This window comes from Paroedura picta, chromosome 3 (assembly GCF_049243985.1).
Source record: "Paroedura picta isolate Pp20150507F chromosome 3, Ppicta_v3.0, whole genome shotgun sequence".
Classification (NCBI taxonomy): Eukaryota; Metazoa; Chordata; class Lepidosauria; order Squamata; family Gekkonidae; genus Paroedura; species Paroedura picta.
Genome location: NC_135371.1, coordinates 21,004,984 through 21,029,960, shown reverse-complemented (window position 1 = coordinate 21,029,960; position 24,977 = coordinate 21,004,984). Strand labels below are relative to the sequence as shown.

Below are 24,977 nucleotides of genomic sequence, written 5' to 3'. Positions count from 1 at the left end.
CAATTCTGGGCTTCTAAATAGGACAAAGTATTAAGTGCCAAGTGTCTTTTTATAACAATGGCGAGAATCCCGGAGTGGATTTGCTAAGTTACTATTTGAAGACCTTGGAAGTTCAGAGATGCTTTATGATGTAGCTGGAGCCAAGATTAGTTCTGATGAGAGCCTTTATATGAAGCGCAAAGGTAAAACACACTGCCCGTAATTTCAGCCTCCTTAACTACGATGTATTTGTCAAATCCTAAATCCCAGTAGTTGTCACAGTTAAAAATAGGATCTGATCCACTGATAGGTTACGAGCATGGTATGCTTTTATTGCAGCTTCTCAAACAGACAGAAAGGTGCTACCTGTAACAAAGCTGGCCATAAATAAATAAATACATTGAGATATTGGCACAACTGCCAATGAGACCCTTCCCAATTTATTCTTCTTGGTAGCTGATGAAGCAAGCTATGACTCTCAAAAGATTACATATCCAGAAAATACTATTGGTCTCTAAGATGCTACGGGACTCAAATTTAGCAGTTTTACTACAGACCAACATTTGGCTGCCCTCTGAAACTTTCTTCTTCCATTGTCACTGTTATGGAAAATCTCATTCTGATTGAGTCAGATACCACCAGTTTGTTGCTCAACGCCCCCCCCCATCCCCCCCGGGACAGGTCTGTTTTAAAATTGCCTTGGTAGCGAGATTTCCAATGGCGATGCTGCCCTGTTCAAGTTCAAAAAGCACAAAAGCTTGTGCTATAAACGTGTTTTAGGCGCTTGAAGGTTCTTTAGTTTTTGCTGCAACACGCTAAGCTGGCCTCAGCTCCACTTGATTCCGTTTCTTGTCTCATGGTAATTACAAAGCAGACACCACCATCAAGCTCACACTATGGAGCAGAATTACCATTTAGATGCCTTGGCCAAACACATTAACTAATAGGCCATGAAGACAAATGACTCCTCCTTTTCTGGGCCACAAAATCAACCGCGTGACAACGGAAAGCTTACAGATCGTAACATTCCAGAGACTGACAGCTTGCTTGAGCATTACATTATATACCTTCTAAGAGTTTAATTATTCGAATTCGGCACACTTTGAACCAAATTTGTAGAGCGACCAAGGCTGGGGCATGAGGCTTTTGAAGTGGTAATGCGGAAAAGGTAATTCCCTCTGACCGATACAAACTGTATTCCTTTTGTAACTCAAAACCTGTATTATGGAATCCCTTACAACAGAATTGAGGGGGGATATGAATGGTACTTAGTATAAGGAAGCTTTCTCCAGTGTGGGCCGTGGCATTTCTGCCAGAAGAATCACGTACACTGGAGAAAGTTCCTTATGCTTGAAAGAAGGCTTCATACACTGCACAGTGAAAGAGTAAGATACTAGCCATTAGGTCCTTTACGGGAATTGTGTGTTGTCATCACAGAGCAGATCTCTCAACAAGGCTGGAAACACACAATGACAGGGAAGTATGTCAGCTCAGGAGGAGAGATGGGGCAGCTAACTATCTAACCAAGTAAAAGCGCTTTCCAAATTGTGCTGAAAAGACCATGGGTAATAATGATGGCTGTAATGCTAGACTATGGAGAGGCAATGGTCTGTTGTGCCGCATGATGTCTTTGAACCCCTTCATCTACTGTGCGGTAGATTTCTCGTGGGGTCACTTTTAATGCAGTACATATGGACAGACACCAAATGTGTCTGTTCTGGTTTCCAGGACCGCCTTGTTTCTGGAGGCCCAGTGTGAGACACATCCATTTTGAATGGAATCCCACCCTAAATTCTCAGTTTCAGCACTGCTGAAAGCGGAGGGCTTCAAAAGGAAAGGCAGAATTTTAGCATGGAAAGACAAGCGCAATTAATGACCTCCGTGAAAGAAGGCTGGCAGGAATGCTTGGACAGAGTGACTGGTGGACACTCAAGGAGTTCTTTAATGAACTCCTGCCGCTTTATGTATTGTGTTAGAGCAGAAGCGTTAATGTCTCCCCCCCTCCTCAAGGAAGTCGGCACACAGCATTTGTCCACATGATCCTCATCGATCACTCTTTCCTTTGATTTTTTGTCAATTCAAAAGCTCAAGCAGAAAGCAACAATTTCTCTTCTCTTGAAAAGAAGTCCATAGGAATTTGGAAGCTCTTCCGCACGTTTTCAGAGAAACCACATTCTGTTAATTTGTCTTATCAGTTTATCAGATGTATTATAGATTTTAAGGCTTTTTTGTTTAATACGTAAGATTTATTCAGTGAACAAATAATAGATTTTCAAATGATTTATGTCAGCTGCTTCACAGGTACTAACATATTGCTCTAAAGGGATAACACCAAATGAATGTACCATGTCAGACCCAATGCCATAGACTCTATGGCATAGTCTCTCATCTGTACACTTATAACCAGGGCCATGTATACTATCTTTCTGCATGTATGCAGAAAATGTGGTCTTTAGAGAAGAATTTTGCATCCAATAAACCTTCGTTTTCATTTTTTTTCCTTCAAAAAAGAGAAAGCTTCTAGCTTTTATAGTTGCAAAGATACATTTGGAAATACACAGCTAACGGTAGTTGAAATCTAGAAGGATGCTAGTACTAGATTTCCAGTGGGGTCTAGTGCAAAACACAGCTACTGGCTCTTCCTCATGACTAAATTATACAGAAATATAGAAACTAGTTATAATTACAGAATATGTATGTATGTATGTATGTATGTATGTGTACACACAAACACACACACACACACTTGAAATTCAAAATAAAATGTATGCAAAGTTCTCAAACCTGCACAATTCCTAAAAAGTTATCAAAATAAATAATTATATATGCAAATCAAAGGTAATAAACATATGAGAAAATTGACTTCTTATTCACAATTGCTTAAATAAATGTATTAAAGGTATTCCTATTCATACAGTTCTGTGATTAATCTAAAAGGTGTGTACAGCATTCCATACATTCACAAATACAATACATTTTAGACTATTAAATTAACTATCCAATTTATAGTAAGTACAAGTCACACAAGGTGGCTGACAAAAAAAAAACTTTCTATATTATACATACCTTTAACAACTGCTTCTCTGATCAATAAATCAGCAACCTTCTGTGACTTGTACTTAATATACACTGGATAGATTCAAGTGGGCAGCCATGTTGGGCTGAAGCAGCAAAACAAATTTAGAGTGTCTGAGGAAGGGCATGAGTACACAAAAGCTCATACCTTGAATAAAGCTTTGTTGGACTTAAAGTTGCTACTGGCCCTAAATTTGTTTTATAAACTGGATAGTTAATATAATCATCTCAAAATGTATTATATTTGTTAAATTTATAACTGCTATACACATCTTCAAGATTAATCACATAACTGTATAAATAATACCTTTAATACGTGTATTTGGACCATTGTAAGTAAGAAGTTAATTTTCTCATTTGAAAATGTGCTTATTATCTTCAATTTAATATACAATGATTTATTTTTAGAGCCTTGCCATTGACGAAATATTGCTGAAAACGAGGCTTTACCGATGCACGTTCCGGCAAGTCGGCAAGTCTCTGGACTCTACAAAGATTAAAAGAAGATTATATTTATGAACTGGATGTAGCCTTATTGTCAGTTTTTGTACTCCCAGCAAACTGACAGGTCACGTTGCCTTGACAATTCCTAAAAAGTAGCAGAATCCAGGTTCTCTGGGTGCAGATTAGTTTATAAAACATGGGATACGCAGCCCCCCCCCGGCTCATAGCAAATGCTTCAAGGCACATTAACAAGAAGTCTGTCTCTATCTGTCATCCCTCTGAAAACTTTTGATAGCAAAGAATGTAAAGTGAAAGTTCACTTCAGAGAGGACCAACAGATTGTAACATGGCTCTCAACCAGCAAGGCCAAACCACCAATTTCTTTCATACTGTAACATTTATTTCACGGTATAGTCGTGGCTGTCAAATGTCTTCATTACAACCCATAAGCTATACACAAGCAGGACAAACAACGTCAATTAAGTAATTACCTAAAATTATATATTTACCTAAAATTATATTCTCTCTATATCTTTCAACCTAGTACATCGGACAATGGCAGAACGGTTAGAGGTTACCAGAGTTAATTATACACAAGACATTATCTCAGACTGTACTTTCAGAGCAGAGGACAGAAACTTAGCTACTCGTACAGCGATTCTTATGCTCAGGGCCATGTCATTTCTAATTCAGCCTGCTCTCAATCTGCAAAATGGGAACAGTGACCCGCTGCATTAAATCTGGTAAACAAAATATAGCAAGCACGCTATGTCGATGGCAACTGTCCACCAGAAGTGCAGGAAGATGGCAAGAAAGCACCAGAACTGTGGGGAGTTATTCATATGGCATGGCTCCTGGCTATACTTGAGGGGTACAATCTTTGTGGAATACAGCCAGAAATAGAGAAAATATGACTGAGCCACAAGACAGCCAGTTTCTGCCTTTTTGTGATTCTGTATGCCTTAGAGCAGGGGTAGTCAAACTGCGGCCCTCCAGATGTCCATGGACTACAATTCCCAGGAGCCTCTGCCAGCGAATGCTGGCAGGGGCTCCTGGGAATTGTAGTCCATGGACATCTGGAGGGCCGCAGTTTGACTACCCCTGCCTTAGAGATACTGGTCATCAATGGAAGTTTAGGATGGCAAAACAGATAGAGAGGGATAAGCAACAAATCCAGATCCTGAAGTGGTGCTTTCTTCTGTAATGCAGAAACGGTCCTTCGGAAGTTCTGTGTAACACAAAGGCTGCACATTCAAATTTAAAGTATAGCCAAGAACAGCAAGCGAGAGAAAGCAAATCAGGGGAACAACAATCATGACAGAGAACACTACCTCAGAATTTCATAGTAGATTGCGCCTGTAATTCCTCATTCAAGATTGGCATGTTGCAGCAAATCATGAGGTCCCACCTCAGGGACTTTCTATTTGATGGGGCGGACAGAACGAGCAATATTCACAGTAACAAAACCACTGAGACCAAAGCAATGTACTCGCTAGCGGTGCAATCCTAAACGGGGTTAAACCTTTCTAAAGCCACTCAGGTCAAAGAGCTTTAAAGACTGTAACTCTGTTTAGGACTGCACTGTGACACATTTCCTTAGCCTGTTGTCCGAACATCGTGGTCAGAATATATTCATCGACCCGGACTGCTGGAAACATCTTTAGAAATTCCTGTAAAGGCCTCAAGCATCTTAATATGAATAAGTACACGATTTTAAAAGTGCAGAATTGTTGTAAAAACTTTACTGAACAGAAATAACAGAAAAGCTCCTTCACAAGACCCAGACAGAGACTCAGATTACAACACTCGTCACTTGATAAGCCTGCTCCCATTGCTGGTATTGCAGATACACACACAAGTTGCAACCGAGAGTCCCCTGACCTATTGGAGCCTGTGGGTGCCTCTGGAATTCTGAGATAGTTGGGTGGGCACTGGCATAAAATGGCTGCCACAGGAAGTAGAGCCAGCCACAAATAGCTCCTGCAGCGTACCTTCAGCCACAGAACGAAGATCCTTGCCCTGCCAAAGCAAGGGGTTTAAAAAAATCTATACAATCAAAGGCCTAATGGTCTATCAGAAGCCTTGCTGGGCAAAAGCCCTACCTGACCCCACCTACTTTCTCAAAACACCAAGAAAAGTGTTAGCGGGCACCATTATGGGGACCTTGTTTTATTCACCGCTGCAAAACTGCCACAGTCATTACAAAAAGTGTATCTTCATTCAATGTAATCAATAAAGCAATGTAGGCAACAGCTGGAGATTTTTTTTGGGGGGGAAGGGGGCTGCTACTGTATTTATTTCTCCTCCCCTCCCACACAAAAACACCCTCCCTGACTGTAGATTATTACTGAGCAGTAAACATGTTCAAGTGGGATTTTTGGAACCAAGCAATAGTCTAAGTACGAAGCAATCTTTCTAGTGAGATGGCAGCAGGCAGTCACGCTTACTTCAAAAGCCCTCCCCTTGCTGAAAGAGCCTGTGGCCTGTTCACTCCTAATGAAGCACAGGACCTCATTATTTCATTTTACTCATGCCCGCTTTTCAGAAAAGACTGCCTCCCAATACAACTCAGAACTACTGAAAAAAAGTCAAAGCAAAGAAACACAGTTTACGGGACTACAAACTACTTGGGCTCTTAAGAGCAGCGATATTCAGTACTAAACCTCCCACGCTGTAACAACAGCTCAAAGGAGCAACGTTTTGAGCATAGGATTGAGGCCAATATTTATAAATAAGATCCCTAAAGGGAGGGGGGAAGAACATTTAAATTTAGAGTGGCTGGCTTGCCAATTTAGGGCCCAGGAAAGCCCACTCCATCTTGCTTGGAAGGAAAACTCCTTTATGCCTAAGTCAACCTCCACCCCTCTTTATTGTGATTGAGGCTAAAGGCAGTGGTCGGCACAATGCCAACTTTAAGCTACAGAGACAGTAATTAGGGAGAGCCGGCACTGTCAAAAGACCCCCGAGGAAGAGAAAACGATGCTACACAACTCCAATCTGCGGGGCAATAATGATTGCCTCCGACACTGATCTGGCACCTCATCAGTCACTACAAATAGCAGCCGATGCTTTGTAATTCTAATGTTTTCCAGTTTGCCTATATTTTGTAAATATACAAGTAGGTTAAAAAAAACGGATTAAAAAAAATCTTTGTTTCCTGATCTGCTTTTTGAACTACCAGCAAGCCGCTCAAACGAAAATTCCCGAAGTTGTTGAAACAGGCCAGCAGCTCCCAGTCATACAAAGTATTTTGCGTGCCATTGGCTCTACAACAACGGCAGACTCAGTGAGGGTGAACCGCTACAAAGGGTTAACACCATCCACAACAGGCTTTCTCAACTAGGGTAAAACCCTGGGGTTTCTTGATGGCGCTGGAACCGTTCCCTTAATGGGAGGGAGTTAATTATTTTTAATATATTTTTTAGATTTGTTAGCCATTTATTGGGTGATATCACCATATATGGTCACGTTGACCCCCCCCCCCCAATTACCAATGATGGGCCTGAAAGAGGTGGGAAGGGGAGAGACCTCAGGTGGGCATGTACAAAACTATGCAGGTAAATAGCCATTCCCCTCTTGCAGAAGCCCAAGATTCAAACCAGGTCCACTTCTTGTCATATGAATATGTTGCACAATCTTTTCCATGCAACAATGTCAGGCGTCCAACGATTTTAATATTTGTCAGTGCCCTAACTCACGAGATCTGAAAGGGTCTCCCCATCTATATGAGCTTTAAAAAAATTAATTATTCTCAAACAAAACTCAACATTTATGACAGGCTGCAGCAATGCAACTCAGCTACTCCTTACTTTTATAAAGGTCTAACAGTAGTGGGACATTAAAGACAACTAAGAAATAAAAAGCCTACTTAGAAATATAGTCTCCGTTTTAATTTCAGGATCTTGCTTTTATTAATTTGAGGCCTCACAAAATTTACTGGTGAACATCAATCAAAAGTTTAGAACTAGATAATGACTAACACGCACGTACTATATATATTTTAATTGCTTTAGGTAAGTATACAACAAACGGTATTAATTCCTGTTGGGAAATAAAAGAATTCTCCAGGTCATTGTTTTACAGTTGTTATGGATGAGATCTTACCATCCACCGTCAGCAAGATTTTTGAATTAAACAGATTAATGTGGTGAATCCATGCAGGCGGGCATGAGTGCTGAACGTGGACCCAGAACACATGGGTCCAAACCCCCATCCTGTTACGAAGTTTACAGTCACTACCTCATGTTTTGAGATTTAAAATGTAGGGATGGTGGCTGTTTTGAGTATTGAAATACAGACCAGGACCCTGCACAACCTGGATTTGAACCCCCACTTCTACCATAAAGCCTGCTGGAGTAACCTTGAGCCCATCACAAATTCTCGGCCTGGTCTACCTTACAGGGTTGTGTGTGAGAGCGTACAATCTTCTAAGGCACTCTTGAGTCCCGACTGTGGGGAGAAAAGCAGGATAAATAAACACAAATGCAAGCATATATGCTGCCCTGAGCTGTTTGGAAAATGACAGGATACAGACTGGCAGCATAACCGAGGGAACACAGTATCATGTCCTGCAGACAGAGAGAGTCTGATATTGCAAAGTTGTTTTGATCAATTTTTCCGCCCTTGTTGTCCCCCCCTCCAAAAAAATCTCGTATATGTACTAACACTGTTAAAATCATGCAAAATTATTTTTTTCCAGGAAACAAACACACTTCCTTGTTCAATTTGAGAGACATTAACCAGGATACAATAATAGAAAACAAAATCGCTTTGAATTTAAGCCAAATCTTTAACTTTACTTTATAGTAAGGGGGGGGGGGGAGTGAGAAAGGTTGTTCTGTAGCACCTAAGAGCAGTGTTCGGTTAAGGGTGAGAATTGCCATGTCATGGTTACCTCATTAACTCTGTGAAGCATTCAAGAAGGTTAAGCCAGGGGTAGTCAAACTGCGGCCCTCCTGATGTCCATGGACTACCATTCCCATGAGCCCCTGCCAGTGTTTGATGTCCATGGACATCTGGAAGGCCGCAGTTTGACTACCCCTGGGTTAAGCTGTCAAAAACTGCTAAATACATGTGCCCTGCGCATCCTAGAAGAGTAGCAGCAAAATATTTAGTGCACACACCACTTCATTCCTGTCATTAGTGAACTCAAGTGATGCTGCAGAGTAAACAAGCTAACTTCATAAACACATGCTAACTTCATTTCCATCTATGTTACCACAGGTTTTTAAATTAGATTGTAATTCATTACAGAGGTGCCTTGGGGAGAGAGAAAAAAAAATCACTTAGCACATTGTAATGCAAAAAAAAAAAAAGACTAAAAAGAAATAATCATTCATGTTTTAATAGCCTTGCAGTTTAAAGTATGCACAATCTGTTTTATCCCAACAGTTTATTTTCACATTTCAGCTGCAAAAGAATTATAATGTCAAAGCAATCAGCCGTCTCGCTGCTGTAAACAAACTCAAAACAAATTTTGATGGTAAAGCCGGGACTTATGATCTTGTGATCTGAAAATTTACTCTGCTGAATTACACCAGAAAGGGGAGTAAAACATGATCGCTTGATGATCAGCCGTTAAATTAACAGCCAGGTTAAATTAAGCAGGCATATTAATAAAATCAACAGTTCAACAATCCTCAATGACAGAGGGCCGAACCAATTATCAGAGAGAAAAACAACTTCCTTTGCATCTGTTGTGGCTTCTCTTGCTTAAATGTTTCCTCTTTCATAAAAAAAAACGTAGACTTCACACTTCTACAAGAGAAGCAGTTTCAAAACAAACTCACAGAGTTTATGCTGACCACACAACGCACAAAAAACAAACAAAACACACACACTTTTATCACAGATACGTTTCTAACGAAAGAACAGCAAAAGCCGCTCAAAGCATGCCAAAAGGGTGAATTGCAGAACCGGAGGCTTTGGGCTTAGTAAACAATTACACTTTTTCAGAAGGGAGTTTTGAAAAGAGCTGCGACGACGTTCCAAAACACTGTGACAGCTCGGTGCAAACCTCAGCCTTTCCTCTGAGTTAATAGCAAACTCGACTCCCATCTGCTTTTGAACTTTGGCCAAATCACTCAAATGACATTTCAGAATGGCTTACGTGGGCCGCTCGCAGCAGTTAAGCCCTCATTTTGAGATTATCCACTTTGATCAACTAACTCTGCAAAGGCCATCTATGCGCCCCGTCTACACTGTGCAACTCCACCTCTGGCAAGAGCAAACAAACAAACTTTTCGGGGAAAAAAAAATGCACGAAGTGTAAGCCTGCTCACTTCGTGTTGTGTTAAGTACGGAACTATACCAACCTTCTGCAAACTCCATTCAGATCTGGGCTCTCTGCCAACTCCTGCTTCTGAAAACTAGACCAGAAAAGTTACCCAGAGCTTTCAAGCAAGAGGGAAAAAGGCTGTTCTGGAAAGGCTTCTGGTTTAAACTCCCCCCCCCCCCAAATTCATATCATTTGATGGTGCCTCACTGCACACTTGCTACTAAAGCTCTGCATCATTATTTTGTGGGTCTGCCCACAAGCTCCAAACAGGCACCATGTCTGGATTTATGTAACCTTTGCTATTGCTATTACAGTGGAGTGCACTTGAGTCACAAAGGTCCTGGCAGATAACTAGCAAAACAGGGAGGTGGAGTCTAATTTTATCTAATATGGTCACACCAACAGTCCTTGCTGATATAAATTAATCCCTCTGTTTTTAAGACAACCTGTCGGGGTTTGAAGAGGCTGCACTTAAAACAATTTGCCGTGTTAATGTGCTAATCACTTACTGCCCCAGTTCTCTGACAATTTCTTGACAGGAACACGGAAGCGTGCATTTAGAAAACACTTTCCAGAAAGGCTATTTAATGCAGCTTAAAACAGCTAATTTATTTCTTCTTTTGTAAAGTTATTTTATACTCTGATTTTTCTTTCATACAGACTACTAATATAGATGTGTTTTCTCACCCCTTGCTATGTACATGAATTATTTTCACATCTTTCTGGGAGATCTTAACTGACCAATCCACCAGGGACAGTCCTCCAATTCCTGGTATTTTACAAGGAGTCTTAAAAAACATTTTTAGAGAGAGTTGTTATATATTAAATTTGTATCCTATCTTTTCTCTTTCGATTAAATGCAATATATTTGGGGTGCCAAAGAGTTCCCCATCCCAGACTGCAACCCAAATAGGCTAAAGCTTTAGCAAGGTTGCTGAATTTACCTTCAGTCCAGTCCTTGAGTCTGGGACATATTTTTGTTCCAGAGATTTTAATCAGCTCCTCTTAGATGGTAGGGTGACCGACTCTAAGCTGAGCAATTCCTGGAGACTTGGAAATGGAGCCTGGGGAAAGCGGGGTTTAGGGAAGGACCTCAGTGGGGTATAATGTTTGAGACTCCACCGTACCCCCAGCAGCTATTTCCTCCAGAGGAACTGATCAATGTAGGCTGGAGATGGTTTGAAATTCTAGATCTCCAAGCCTAGGCTGTGGGTTCTCAAGTTTATAGGCGGAAAGCAGCAGGATAAGGAAGAAAACAAAGTTAATTCAGGTAAGCATAGTTTGTAACAGATTCCTATTAAAAGCAAGATAGATTTTGAAATGGCTAATCTCCTAATCCCCATTCAGAAGTGACTGACAGAACCGAAACAGTTCTGCAGAGCCTGCAAAAGGGAGCTCCTTCGCCAGGCATCTGGTTGAGGTCGACCCAAACCATCGATTCCAATTGGCCCCCAAGCCCCCCCCCTCCTATGACTGCTACTAATCTGCCTAACCCACTGGGTCCAAGTAAGCGTTGAGCTGAGGCTCTTTTGCAGTTCCATCATTCTCTAATGTTATTGTTGTTATCATGTTAAGGTTATTGCTGTTATCACCTGTTGTTACCATATGTTATCTGTATCTTTTTCCTGTTTCCTGTAAACCGCCCTGAGCCTTCGGGGAGGGCGGTATATAAATATAATAAAATAAATAAACTGCTTTATTCAGCCCTAATTCTGGCTTATCCGAACCCCTGGCTGTGACCAGTTTCAGCAGTCAGGGCAAAAATGCAGACACCAAAAGCCAACCGAAAGGTATACATTTACTGTAATACATCTTACAGAGGTGAAAATCTCACAGCCCTTTTACCCTCTATTGCAAAATCCAAACGCATCCACCTGGATGAGATGAACATGCCAATGAAATCCTCACTGATTTCAATGGAACTCGCACCAAAGAAAATGCGTTTAGGCTGGTAGCTTGAAGGCAAATGTCTAACACTCACTTATTAGAGTAACAAAACAGCATTTCAAAGAAATGTCCTATGAAAAGAGAAAAATATTATGCCCTCCAACAATTGACAAAGAGAGAAATACATTTGATTTAAGTTAATGGAACCTAAGACCCACTTGAGGTAGATATCAAGTGAAAGCAAATGAAACACGTTCGTAGGATATTCCAGTATGCCCCTCCAAAGGGTTTCTGGAACATTAACTCCAAAATGTCCTACTATTATATAGAAAACACACTTCTATTTACAATTGTATCTGTCTGTACTATCACAAGCTTCTCATTACTACTTAAAGCATTATGGGTTGCATCTAAAATCCATTTTCCTTTACTGGGCACCCTACATGGTGGGGGAGGGGGGCGTAAATGGAGGATTTTGCATCATTCCCAGGGCTGTTTCTTGGGAATCGCTGAACAACAGATGTACAAGTTTCAGAAATTTTGAAGCCACGGGGATGAAAATAGCCAATATTTTTTCTTCAGAAAAATAAAAAGGGGAGAGAATATTTCCTATCACACTTCCTTTACTCATTGGACATAAAATACAACATTTAAACACATAAAACTGTACTATTTGGCATACGGTGGGAATGTTAAAGTTTTTATTTTAGATTTCATGCTGTAGTTTTGAAGTCTGCATTTTCTGTTAGAAAAACTGCAAGCATACCCATCCATGGGAAAAGAACTGCAGACTGCTGCACCCTATACTGTCATAGCACATGGATCTTTAGGTTTTTGCCATCGGAGATGAAGAAAAAATAAGAAGCTGAAGGCAGAAAACAAATTTTGTTGTAAACGCAATACAAGAGTACTATTTGGACAGAACCCCCCCCCATAGTATCACAAAAGGCAGGCCCGCCAGCATCTTTTGGACCTTATCCTAAACTTCACAACACCAAAAGCTATATTACCATTAAATGCATTATAGCATATTGCTACCAAAATTATTCATATCTAAATAAAACCATTCCTGAAAATGCTATAATGCAAGAGTGTGTTTTTTTCTCACTGCTCCTCCACATTCCCCTATTTTCCACCGGATAATCTGAGGAACTTCTCAGACTTTTTCATGCTGAACTTTAGGGATAGATAAAGTACTTTGTGAAACCTTCTTCCACAGAAAGAAGAGGAAGAGGAAGAGGAAGAGGAAGAGGAAGAGGAAGAAAGAAAGAAAGAAAAAAAGAAAGAAAGAAAGAAAGAAAGAAAGAAAGAAAGAAAGAAAGAAAGAAAGAAAGAATGTGGCTTTCTCCCCAGCATTTCCATTAGAAAAACTGCTATATATTTTAGTTATAAAAAACCTTGCAGCAAGAAGCCCTCATTCTAAAATTTACTCGTTGTAAAGTTTTCTAAAAGATAAAGTATTTCATCTTTTGTTTTTTTCCCCTAGGCACCCCAATTTTTCTGGGTTTTATGACAGAAAAATTGGACAAAGGTCCCCCTCATCACCCTCCAAAAAACAAGAAAAAACTGTTTCCCCCCCCCCCCCATTTTCCCCTGAGTTTTAATTCCAAGTCTTTACATAGGAAATGCAGTTGGAAGGAAGAGTTAGGAAATTCCATTGTTTTTAGTGGTGGGTGAATATCTGCATATTTTCAGAATTTCCATCTTTAGCTACTACAACACCTTTAGGAACAGCATGCCTAATGGTGAACAGTAGGGATTTACTTTGAATCTCAGGACTAGTCAGGCGCTGATACTGTATTTGCTAATCAATCAAAAATTTCAAATAGAAAAACAAATACAAAGAAATGCACACATCAGTAGCACCTACCTATCTTTCCCAAGGACTTTACAGTATGGGAGGATTGAACAGTACGGGAGATAAACGAAGACTTCTAGAACCCTACAAGAGCAAGTCCATACCATGTCTCCATACTAGTCTCTTGCAGCCACCCTTTTGAGTCCTATTTACTTAGAAATTTTGTCAAAGATCCTATGAGCTAACACAATTGCCAATAAAATAACAGTTTGGGATGTGTGCCTTGAGTGGACATGGCCACAGGCTCAAAAGGCACCCTGGATATTGCCTTGAGAACCATATTCAAGTTCTTATAAGCTGCTTATGAGTTACACCATCCCTTGGATGTACCTTTTGATGTATGGATTGCCCTTTTTTAGACCCCACTACGTCCTTCTCAAAGCTGCTACGGTGTCAATGACTAGATTCCCCTTAGCCTCCGAGGCTGTCAGTTCTAGCAGATCTGGTTAAGAATGAAGAAACAGTACACAAGAGAGAAGATCCCAGCTGTTATTGGTCTCCAAGGGAGCTGAGAAAGCCACCAAATCAGATCTTTGAACCACAGCCAGTGATGCCAAAACGGGGCAACCAGGGCCACTCCTGCTTTGACCTGGCTGTATCACGTTCTGAAGAAGCTGCACTGGAAGAAAGCCATACAACAGCTGCTCCTACCACTGGCAGTTGAGGGCATCTATTACCATTGCTTGAGAACATTTGGTCCTGAGAAGAAACCTGGGATCAGATTACTGCTCCCATTGCAGAAATATCTAGGTTCCCTTTCCAAATCTCTGTAAAATGTAACAAAATGCTTTGGTGTTTGGCTTCCGCTCTATCTCATCCAATTTTCTGCCATGAACAGTTTTGATGGAGGCCTAGAGATTAACTGCTCAATTTAAAATCTGAGTAGTCTCTGAATTTAGGAATTCTTTTTGGTAACTCCTTGTTGGCTGATGTGGACTTTTGGTATCGTATTATCTGCAGGAACAACCACCCCAGCAACACAGCTTGGAATGCAAGAAGGTTGAGGAAAATTGCCCTCTTCAGACAACTGATGCTTCAATTTGATCTGTGCCTGAGAATTCAACCCCTGTGCAACATTCCACACTGGGTGATCCTGTGACCCTAAAGACGGGCAGTCTGTAGTGTAAGTTCTGGGTTGCACCCTCAGGGGACATCCCTGCTGAAGCCTGGCCTGGGAGATCCACCAAGCCTGGAGAAATGACCTAAATTACATGGAATAACTCTTGGAGACAGTATGTAAGATTCACTGGTCACAGATGGATTGTTGCCGGACATGAACACTGTGAGACAGCCTTCGATGTACTGAGAAGCCACAACGAGGTTGGTGACAGGCTGAGGAGTTTTTCTTCCATCCTTGTTTGGTCTGAGATGAGGGCTTGCTGGACCTTTCAGAGAACGTGGATTGCTGACATTCCCCCTTAGCTCTGAAGGATCTGAAGCTAGTTTTGGGTTTAGAATTGTGAAAGGGCAGGGACTTCTTTTGTCTTGCCTTCTTCGTGTGACTAAGCAATTCCTTCTTAACCTTGTTCTCTGCCAAGTTCATGGTGTCCTTGAAAAGGCTGACTTCCTTGAAAAGAACATTAGCTACCAATCCTGGGAGGTTCCACTTCCGAGGTATGCAGTCATGTAATCCCATGGCAGGGATTACAACCAGTGTGTCATAGCACATTGGTGTGCCATTGGTGCGCTTGCAGTATGCTGCTGCATGCTGGGTTTAAAAAATTGTTGTTAGGTGCGAAGTTGTGTCCGACCCATCGTGACCCCATGGACAATGATCCTCCAGGCCTTCCTGTCCTCTACCATTTCTCGAAGTTTGCACCAACTAAAAATTTATTTAAAAAAATTATTTAAAAAATAATTAAATGTAAACTTTTTAATATGGGCAGGTCATCCTGCCCACTCTCCCAAAGGAGCCAAAACAGCCATTTTCTCCAGGGAAACTAATCTCTGTAGCCTGGAGATGCGCTCTAATTCCAGGAAATCTCCAGGTGCCACCTGGAGCCTGGCATTCCTAGCCAGGAGCTTCTATACCTGGATTCAGTGCACAGCCTGCATAAAGATTCCTTACTTCCCAGGTTTCCCCTTGCCTTGACAGCATTCTCAGGCTGTAGGACTGCCAGCCTCCTGGTATTGCCTGGGGATCTCCCCAGAACATGTCCAAATCACACAGATCATTTCCCCACAAGAGGCTTGCTGCTTTGCATGGTGGGCTTTATGACAGCCAAGATGGAATGCTTCATTGTTTTGCTCAAGTCAAGGCTTGCTATTTAGCATACTGTACACACAAAGGAAACTAACCTCATTTCACAAGCATTTAATATTATTAGTGATGCCATGCACACTGTAAACAAAAACTTCCAGTCATGTGTCACTTCAGGAGGGGGCGGGGGGTGGGCCAGAAAAGCGTGACCAACTGACATCATTTCCAGTATTCTTGAGGAATAGCCTCTATCTGTAAACTGACTCAGCAATATCTCAGCTTATCTGCGAAAGTCAGAATCTACACTACAGTTCCTCCTTATAATCATAATAATTGGGATTATTACGTTATGTAGACTATATATAATTTATTTTTTAAATCAGAATTGTGTGAGTACAGGCATCATGAGGCCCATGGCCCCATTTATAAGAAATTCTTTGCCTGATCACACAGCATGGGAGGTTAATTCTTAGATCCAATGAAATTCTAATTCTTATAAACGGTTAAATATTTAATAAACTTTCAGTATAATATTATCAGTTTAAATTTGAGTAATTTGGTTTCTTTGCCCCTCGTTAAATTTCAGAGAAAATAATGTAAACAATATATAATACTCTCTGAATGCATTATATATATAATCTATTTGTAACCTCTGAGGAAGTCTTTATAGCCAAAACATATCTTGTTTTGTTTGGTTCGTAGGACGTATTCATACACCATGAATGTTTGTTAATTGTACAGTCTGACATTCAGACCTCTTATGATTTTAATTTTATATGTGCACACTATATAAAACATTGGGGGGGGGGTATCATAGCTTGACCCTTTTGACATCAATCACTTCCAGCATGCCTGGAAGCCTGAAAAATTTTGCTGCCATGCTGCCATGTTCAAAAGGTTGAGAAAGACTGTATTATGGTGTACAGTGACATTAGGGGTCATTGTCCTGGCTGCCAGGTGGATAACTATTAGGCAATTTTCCTAAATAGTCCATCTCTTTAGGGATGGCACTTTTGGCCACAGAGATGTTTGATGCCCAGAGACAGATGCGCTAGCGCAGGGGTAGTCAACCTATGGTCCTCCAGATGTTCATGGACTACAATTCCCATCAGCCCCTGCCAGCAAATGGGAATTGTAAGCCATGGATATCTGGAGGACCACAGGTTGACTACCCCTGTGATAGCAAACAGGGAGCCCATGACTCTCGATACCCTTGTCTTTAAGGCCCGGTTTCCATACATAGCCTCTTACTCAGAAAAACCTTCTAGAGAACCAGTTTGAAGTGGCTTATACAAAGTATAAGAACCATTTAAATTACCCCAAACTACTACAAACCCAGTATCAGCAATATCATATCAGTAGCTGCACTTCCCATGCCACGATCTATTTTTGAGCCATATATTTAGAAACAAGAACAATAGCACAGAGAACCACAGAGCTGGAAGGGGCCATACAAGCCCTGTGGTCCAATCCTCTGCTCAATACAGGATCAGCCTGAAGCATCCACAAGGCCCACAACTACAACAGCCACATGAGCTATGGTCCCTTGAGAAACAACCTCTCTCTCTTTTTCCAGCTTTCATCGAAAATAGTTCAACCTTTTCACTTTTGGAGATGGGAGGGAAAATACGCAGGCTGCAGTTTAACCCTACTGCCTTGTAAAAAAGTGGGTCTGGAAAATATACAGTATTACTTTAGTGACAGCTTCTTCCTTGAATCACTTAACTCCTCCTTGGTCAAACTCATCCTTGCCTCTCTCATGCCTCCCCCCACTTCCATGCACCTCCCTAATTTGCTTTTCTTCTCAAAGTCCAGCAAAACTGAAAGCATTAGGCAGAAATATCAGAGAGAAAAAAAGAGGGGAAGACAATCAAGTGCCTGCTCTTATTCTGTCTGGAAATGTGTGCCTCTAAGCATGTGAAAAAAGCCTGCACACATAGCACCTTTATGAAGCCCCTGCCCTCACCTCCTCTAATGGGTTGGAATAGTTTATATGATGGAAGAGAACATAATGCTGGTATAGCCTTAAAACTCAGAAGCTCCAACTGCAGGCAAAAAGTCTGCATTGTATTGAGAATAAAGGACTAATTTCAGTGCTCTAATTAGTAGAGGGAGGAGTTAGGGGGTCGCTTAATAAAACCTATAAGCCTCAAACTCTTAATTTTAGCCTCTTCCATAAACCTTATTCCCAGCTCTTTTCTTATGGGGTGCTGTACAAATTATTCATATAAATCCGTGTTTGTTGTGAACACATTTTATGAGGACATGTGCAAAATAATAAGTAAAATGTTTGGGAATCATTATGCCCTTTCAAATGATAAATTATACAGATATCCCTAACTTCCTATTTCTGCTTAGAACTGTATGGAAATGAAAGAATGAAGTCATGTTCACATGGCATTTTTTTTGGTTCTTTCCCTTTGTTTTCTTTATGGAGGTGAGAGATGGGTCCAGAGAGCTCCCCCTTGGCAAAAGACTTCCCTAGAGAATGATATCCACTGAGATGTGGGGTAGATAGCAGTGATGAACACTCACCTAATTTATTCAGCATTTAAGAGATTCCTGCATCTTTTCCCCACATTGGGACAAAACATCTACAGTGACTTTACCCTATTCTGGGCTAGAACCTATTCTCATGCCACCTCCTTAATTGCCAGAAGGGAACTTTCTGGACATTCCTGTTTTCATTCCTGTTTCTGGGTCTTCCCCAAGCAAAGCGACTATCTTGGTCTAAGCACTTCTCCAAAGGCCCTTCCAGCCCCCAAAGACAGGATCCAGTCCTTCTATGAATGATTTCTGACAGCCATCTGAACTGGACTCACTCCACTCTGCCTCACTTCCCTGCTGTTGCTCAAGGAGGTGGCAGAAGCCATGTGAATCCGGACCTACAAAAAGTTACTAAGCGCAATGGATGAGTTCCATCAGCCACTATCTCTCAATCTAACCGACCTCACAAGGGTATTGAAGATATATTGCGATATTTTCCCCACATACTGTGCTGGAGTAAAGGCAAGATATTAAGCATAACAATTAATAAAATTGCTCTAGGTTGCATTTGCATTAAAGACCTTAGTAATAATAATTCATATAAACAGACATCACATGGGACCAATCAGAAGCCTCCCCCCCCCCCACTCTGCTAACCTGGGCAAACTCCTCCTCTCTTTATTCTCTGGGATAACTATATCTCCGTGATACAAGGCGCTTTCTAAACCGGAAAGATTGTGTGATGTGGCGGATGGTGTGTGGAACTAGTAACAGGGATGAAATCCACAGACATGAAGCTCACTGGGACAGTCACTGAAGGCAAGCGTACTACTGGTAGTTATTAGAGTATGGCTTAGATTTGTGATGGCCGTGTAGTATTTGTTACCATGAATGACAAAATAAGATGCAGATGTTTTGAGGTCTGTGTGACTATGACACAACACATGACAGCGATCTTTTGTAGAGGCAAGTACAGAATGTTCTGTGGCCCATATTTATTAAGGGCATAATCCAGGAGTCTACAAGGCATCTAGTAATAAAGGACACACTTTGCACTAATAGTTAGAAACCTAAACCCAGGAGCAGTGGGGAGCCTAGTCATACCATTCAGCAGTAAAACAGGAATCACAAAATAAGGCTGGGAACTCACCAAGAGACCAGGGGTATGTTCTCCCCTTTTTACCCCCAGAAAGAGAAATTGGGGGGGGGGTGGAAACATACACAGTATTAGACCTAAACTTATTTTGCAGCTCTAAAATAAAAATGCATCTGGTTAGATTCTGCCTAAACTTCAATAGTTGTAAGAAACAAAGACAATCCGGGGGGGGGGGGGGAGGAAATTTCCCCTCTCTCATGGCAGGCCAAAATCCTGCTCCTGGAAGACAGGAGACACCAGGAATAGCTTGGGGGGAAATGAGAGCTCCTATGGGAGGGGAGGAGATTAGTGCCCCCATGGAAATCTAGGCTGGGTTCCAAGCCATCATTTAAGACTTAGAATATAAAATATTACTGTTTTTCCTATCAAAATACTATTGTTTATCAAGTTATACAGCACTGGGTGAAGCCCTCTGTGCCAACGCAATCATTGACTGAATCGTAGCTTGCTGTAAAGCAGCGGTAGTCAAACTGTGGTCCTCCAGATATCCATGGACTACAATTCCCATGAGCCCCTGCCAGCAAACATAGCAAAGGCTGGCAGGGGCTGATGGGAATTGTAGTCCATGGGCCGCAGTTTGACTACCCCTGCTGTAAAGTGTATGAAACAGGATATGCTGATCATCTATATTGATTGATCAAGTGGCAAGGATTAGTTCTGCTATGTGGCAGGTGCAAAGGTGCAGTAAAACTGCCTTCTGCCCAGAAGAACCACCATGTGTGATGGCTGAAACGAGCCCTTCAAGGCAGTGTTGCCTTCAAGCAGCAGCTGCTGGGGAAGAGCAGCAGGAGAAGGCTTTTGCTTCCATACCCTGCTGGTGGGCTTCACAGAGGTATCTGCTTTAGCACTGTGGGAAGAGGGCACTGGACCAGATGATCCCCAGTAGGATCTGGCAGGAATTGTACATTCTTGTCCTCATTCCATAGCTGACAACATGCAGTATTAGTAGCACTTACACAGCAGTATTCTTGTAAGGACAGTAATGCAACTGGTACAATGCATGTACTATTAAAGGATTATCAACACAGGTAACTGCTACTGGATAGCTTTACTTTCTTAACACTGTGGGACTTAAGCTAGGAGTTGCCTCTTCTAAGAAGAGATTCCTATAACTGTTTTAACTTCCTTCAGGCAAGCAACAGCTTGACTGTCCTTGTGTACTAAAACCTAGTCTTTGGAAGCACCATTGTTCTGCTTATTTCCTCCTCCCTCACCACCCTGAAGACCTGAAAGTGTCTATTCACTGTCACGGGTATACAACAGTTCTGGGCTTGAGGCCACTACTTTACGGCAAGTCCACTCAGCACATTACCACCCCAAACTGGTTTGTGTGGAGAGGAAGCTTTGTGGATGCCACATGCCGAAGAAGAAGAAGAAGAAGAAGAAGAAGAAGGAAGAAGAAGAGGGAAGAAGAAGAAGAAGTGGGAAGAAGAGGGAAGAAGAAGAAGAGGGAAGAAGAAGAGAGAAGAAGAAGAAGAGGGAAGAAGAAGAAAGAAGAGTTGGTTCTTATATGCTGTTTTTCTCTACCCGAAGGAGTCTCAAAGCAGCTTACAATCGCCTCTCCTTTCCTCTTCCCCACAACAGACACCCTGTGAGGTGGGTGAGGCTGAGAGGGCCCTGATATTCCTGCTCGGTCAGTTTTCCTTAGCGCTGTGACAAGCCCAAGGTCACCCAAGCTGGCTGCATGTGGGGGAGCGCAGATTCAAACCCAGCTCGCCAGATTAGAAGTCCACACTCCTAACCATGACACCAAGCTGGCTCTGGTTATACGCAAGTGTTACATGCAAAATGATAAAGTTTGAGTCCAGTGGCACCTTTGCTGAACTTGAAGCTTTATGCAAGGTACAAGCTTTCGTGTGCACGCACACTTCCTCACAGGAAAGCTTACACCATGAATAAAACACTGTTGGTCTTAAAGATGTCACTGGACTCAAACGATGCTCTGCTGCTTCAGTCCAACATGGTTATCCACCTGAACCAAATGGCAAAGGTAGTCCTACCTCCACCCAAGAAACGGCAGGCAGCCTTAAATATACCGAGCATAATTAGGGCTTGCTTGAGCCTGAGATTTTTAAAATAATATATACACACATACGTAATGTTCTTGATAACCAGACAGAATTTCTCACCTCTTAATTGAGAATGTAAAATCAAACCATGTTAGTAATCTGGGGAGGAAGAGATTAGTCTATATCAGGCTTTCTCAACCAGGGCTTCGTGAAACTCTGGGGTTTCTTGATGCCCTGGGTTTCCCAAATGGGTGGGAGTTAATTTTTAATATATTTTTTTAAAACTGTTAAACATTTGTTGAGTGATATGATCTTCTCTCCCCCCCCCCTCAAATGGCCAATGATGGGCCTGAAGGGGATGGGAAGAACCCCAGGTGGGTCTGTACATAGCTGTACTTCCCAAGGATATTTTACACCAGCAACATTTTTACCATTGGGAAACACTTAAGACATTTAGGCTTTGAGAAACCCCAGAAGTGGCGCAATTGTGCAGAATATGAATATACAGCTGTGGCTGCAGAATTAGTCAGCAACTAGATGAGCAACCACTAGCATGTTTGGCTGTTACAAAAGCCATCTGAAGTGACCCAGACTGCAGTACTTTAGCGCTGACTTACAAAATGAACAAACCTGAGTTTTCTGGAGTATAAACTGGTCATGTGTACTTGCCAATGGAACATACTTCACAATGTGCCACACATTCTTGAGTGCAAGCAATGTTTGTATATCACAGCTGAAAATAAACAGGAGTCTTGTGGCCCCTTAAAGACTAACAGTTTTAGGCCAACATAAATGTTAAGGGTCTACAGCTGAGATGCATCTGAAGAAAACCAGCTCCATACCACAAAAATATGACGTTAGAACAAAAAACGTGTGAGTTTTTAAGGTTCTATGAGATTCTTGGTTATTCATAATGTGTTTACAACAAAAACAAAGAAGACAACATATCTACTTCTTCCCAACCAAACAGTATAGTTGACTATATGGCATAAGTTTATTTTATTTATTTATGTTGCAATTTATATCCCGCCGCTCTCAGTAACTGGCTTGCGGCGGGTCACACTAAAACCCCAATAAAATACAATATTGGCCCATTATTAACTCCTGCATGTATAAACTGGTTGTATGTAAATCACCCTAGTCAAGGCTCTATATTTAGCTGTAGGTGGGCACTCAATGTGACTGAATGTGCCTCCATTCAAAAATATTCACTCTACTTAGACATCAGGAGAGAAGAGTTCCAGGGCTGACTTCTGAAATCTACTTCTCCGCACGCAGTAAAAATCCCATGCCCACCGCTGGCTCATTAATGTGAGTTAATGTAGTCTAGCAGTGGTCCCCAACCCCCGATCCGGAGACCGGTACCAGTCTGTGGATCAGTTGGTACCGGGCCGCAGCTCCTCCTCGTCCTCCTCCCTGGCTTCTGCCTTGGGGCTACCCTGCCATTCTTCCGCCAGCTCATCTTTGGTGCTCTCTGGCGGCCGCCATGGCTGGGGCTCCCCCTCAGTGTGGCACTGTGCAGCTGATGCTGGCAGCGCCCCCCAGCGGGCGGCGGGAAGTCAGCGGCACCGGTGGGAATGCAAGTGGAGCAGGGGCTCAGGCAGCGGTGACGTCCCTCGGCAAAAGACTACACCCCCCAGGGCCACAATAAAATTGTCAAGCATTTTATTGATAAAATGTGATAAAAAGGTTGGGGACCACTGGTCTAAAGCACTACTGCTCAGACACTGCTTACCATCTCAAAAAAGAACTAGACCCTGCTTCAGTCTTCCAAATCCAAAAAAGAACTAGACCTTACCCTCACACAACCACAGTGAAGGCCCTTTTATGCAACAGGAGGTAGAACCTTTTTGGTTAAAGAAGACTCCTCTTCAGGGGAAAAGCTGGTTGGATCCCAGCCATTACCCAAAAAATCAAATATGTGATTGGGCTTGAAGTTGTCATCTTGGAAGCGAGAGCAGTTCTCCCTCCCTGTGTATACCCAGACTTTCGCCTTGCATACATTTGATCTGGCATATTAGTATGAAGCTCAATTCATACCAATCGACGTAAGGCAAGAAGAGAACAAAGAGTCCCAGATTTATTTTACGCTCAGTGTTTTTGCACATACTGTACTCTAACTACAATAATATTAATTACAGATTCTGCAGTAAACTGAACCATCGCCATTTTATCAGACACCACTAATGCATGAGTATTAAAAAGCTCTCACAATCAAGAGCTATTATTGCCTTACAGCAAAAACACCATTTTTTTGTTTACAGCCTCAACTGCAAAGCAAAACTCTGCAACATAGGGTCGTGTGTTAACATTCATGTAAGGCAGACAGCTTTTAATTCCAAAACAAGGCAGCAAGTACAATTGTGACCTGGTTTACTGCTCACACTGGCTAGAAGGTATTTCTGGTTTTTGGCTAATAAAGTGACCGTTGTGCTTTCAAGCCCTGACCCTTGGTTTGTTTATTTTAGAAGAACGACTGTCCAAGTATTGCTACTTCATTAAATGGCGTGCTATTTTAAAATAAGTAATTGGTTGAAGTGTCTTTACTGAAACAAATCCGACGCTCAACTCAAAGTGCAAAATGTTTCTGGGGACATGCCAGGGTGTTTCTTGCGACAGCTATAGAATTTCACAGAGCGTTGCCAAGAAGAAATTAAATCAGCCATTACTAGAACTGGAGATTAAAATCCAGCTGCTGGAATTCAGACTCGGCGAACTACTGTTTGAAGAATGGAAAAGTATTTATGCAGAACTGGCTGAAGTGTCTAATGGTAATTTGCTAAATTATAAAATTAACTCAGGCCATGGATAGCCAGCAACCACGCGCCTGTTTGGCATTAGCTCACTAGGCTGAGGGTCCCTTTCAGGGGCGGGGGCAGGGCACTTTTATTTTGGCAACTCGATCATAACAGATGGAAGATTCAGAGTTCACCAACCTAAAACCAGAATGCTTTTCAGAAAGTACTTTTATATTTATTGCAACCTGAGACAGGAACAGGTAAGAGTGAGTTTCCTAACCAATAGACAGCAAGGGGCAGTATATAAAATTAAATGAATAAACAAATAATTATACAACCCAATTCCATTAGTTATTAAACTGCATATGAATGGGATTGTGGCCTAAATGTCCTTGAACTGCATTGGGATCCTATGGACTTCAGAGCTGTACTTTTGTAATGGACAAGAGATACTTTTTGAAAGGCCATGCATTACTCACAGTTGTGCAGGAATGGTTCCCAGTGTCCTTTCATTTAACTGCCAGAAGGCTCAATGAGGCAAATAGGAACATCATCTTAAAAACTTGTATCCCTTTGTCCTTCTGTCTAGAATCTTCGGCTGAGGGCTATACAGCCACAGAAATTAGGTAACTCGTATTAAGAGAAAGGGGCCTAGAAGTTTACAACCTTGTTTCCCTTTTGATTATCTTCATCACCAAAGGAACTCTGGGTACTATGCCAGTAAATGATCAGACCTTAATCTGAAATCAAGTCCTGGTTGTTAGTGGTTTTACCATTCACCAGCCTGGTATTTGACAACGGGGACTTTAGCATATTGATCTGACATTATTTGTTTTGGTGAGATAGGTAAAGTTGGGCAGTCATAAC

The 24,977-nt window shown here is 41.8% G+C and overlaps 1 protein-coding gene across 10 annotated transcripts in view; it reads right to left on the bottom strand.

The window, feature by feature from the left end:
• The window catches only part of ATXN7 (ataxin 7), a 132,592-nt gene that overhangs the window by 18,327 nt on the left and 89,288 nt on the right, over positions 1-24,977 (bottom strand). Inside the window, exon 1 of one of the 10 annotated variants that reach the window (XM_077325051.1) lies at positions 9,813-10,080. The exons of the other annotated variants lie outside the window; for them this stretch is intronic. Coding sequence (XP_077181166.1) covers positions 9,813-9,828 — 16 coding nt within the window. The 5' untranslated portion in view covers positions 9,829-10,080. Of the gene's footprint in view, positions 1-9,812; positions 10,081-24,977 lie in introns of those variants that run through there. 10 annotated transcript variants of the gene reach the window in all.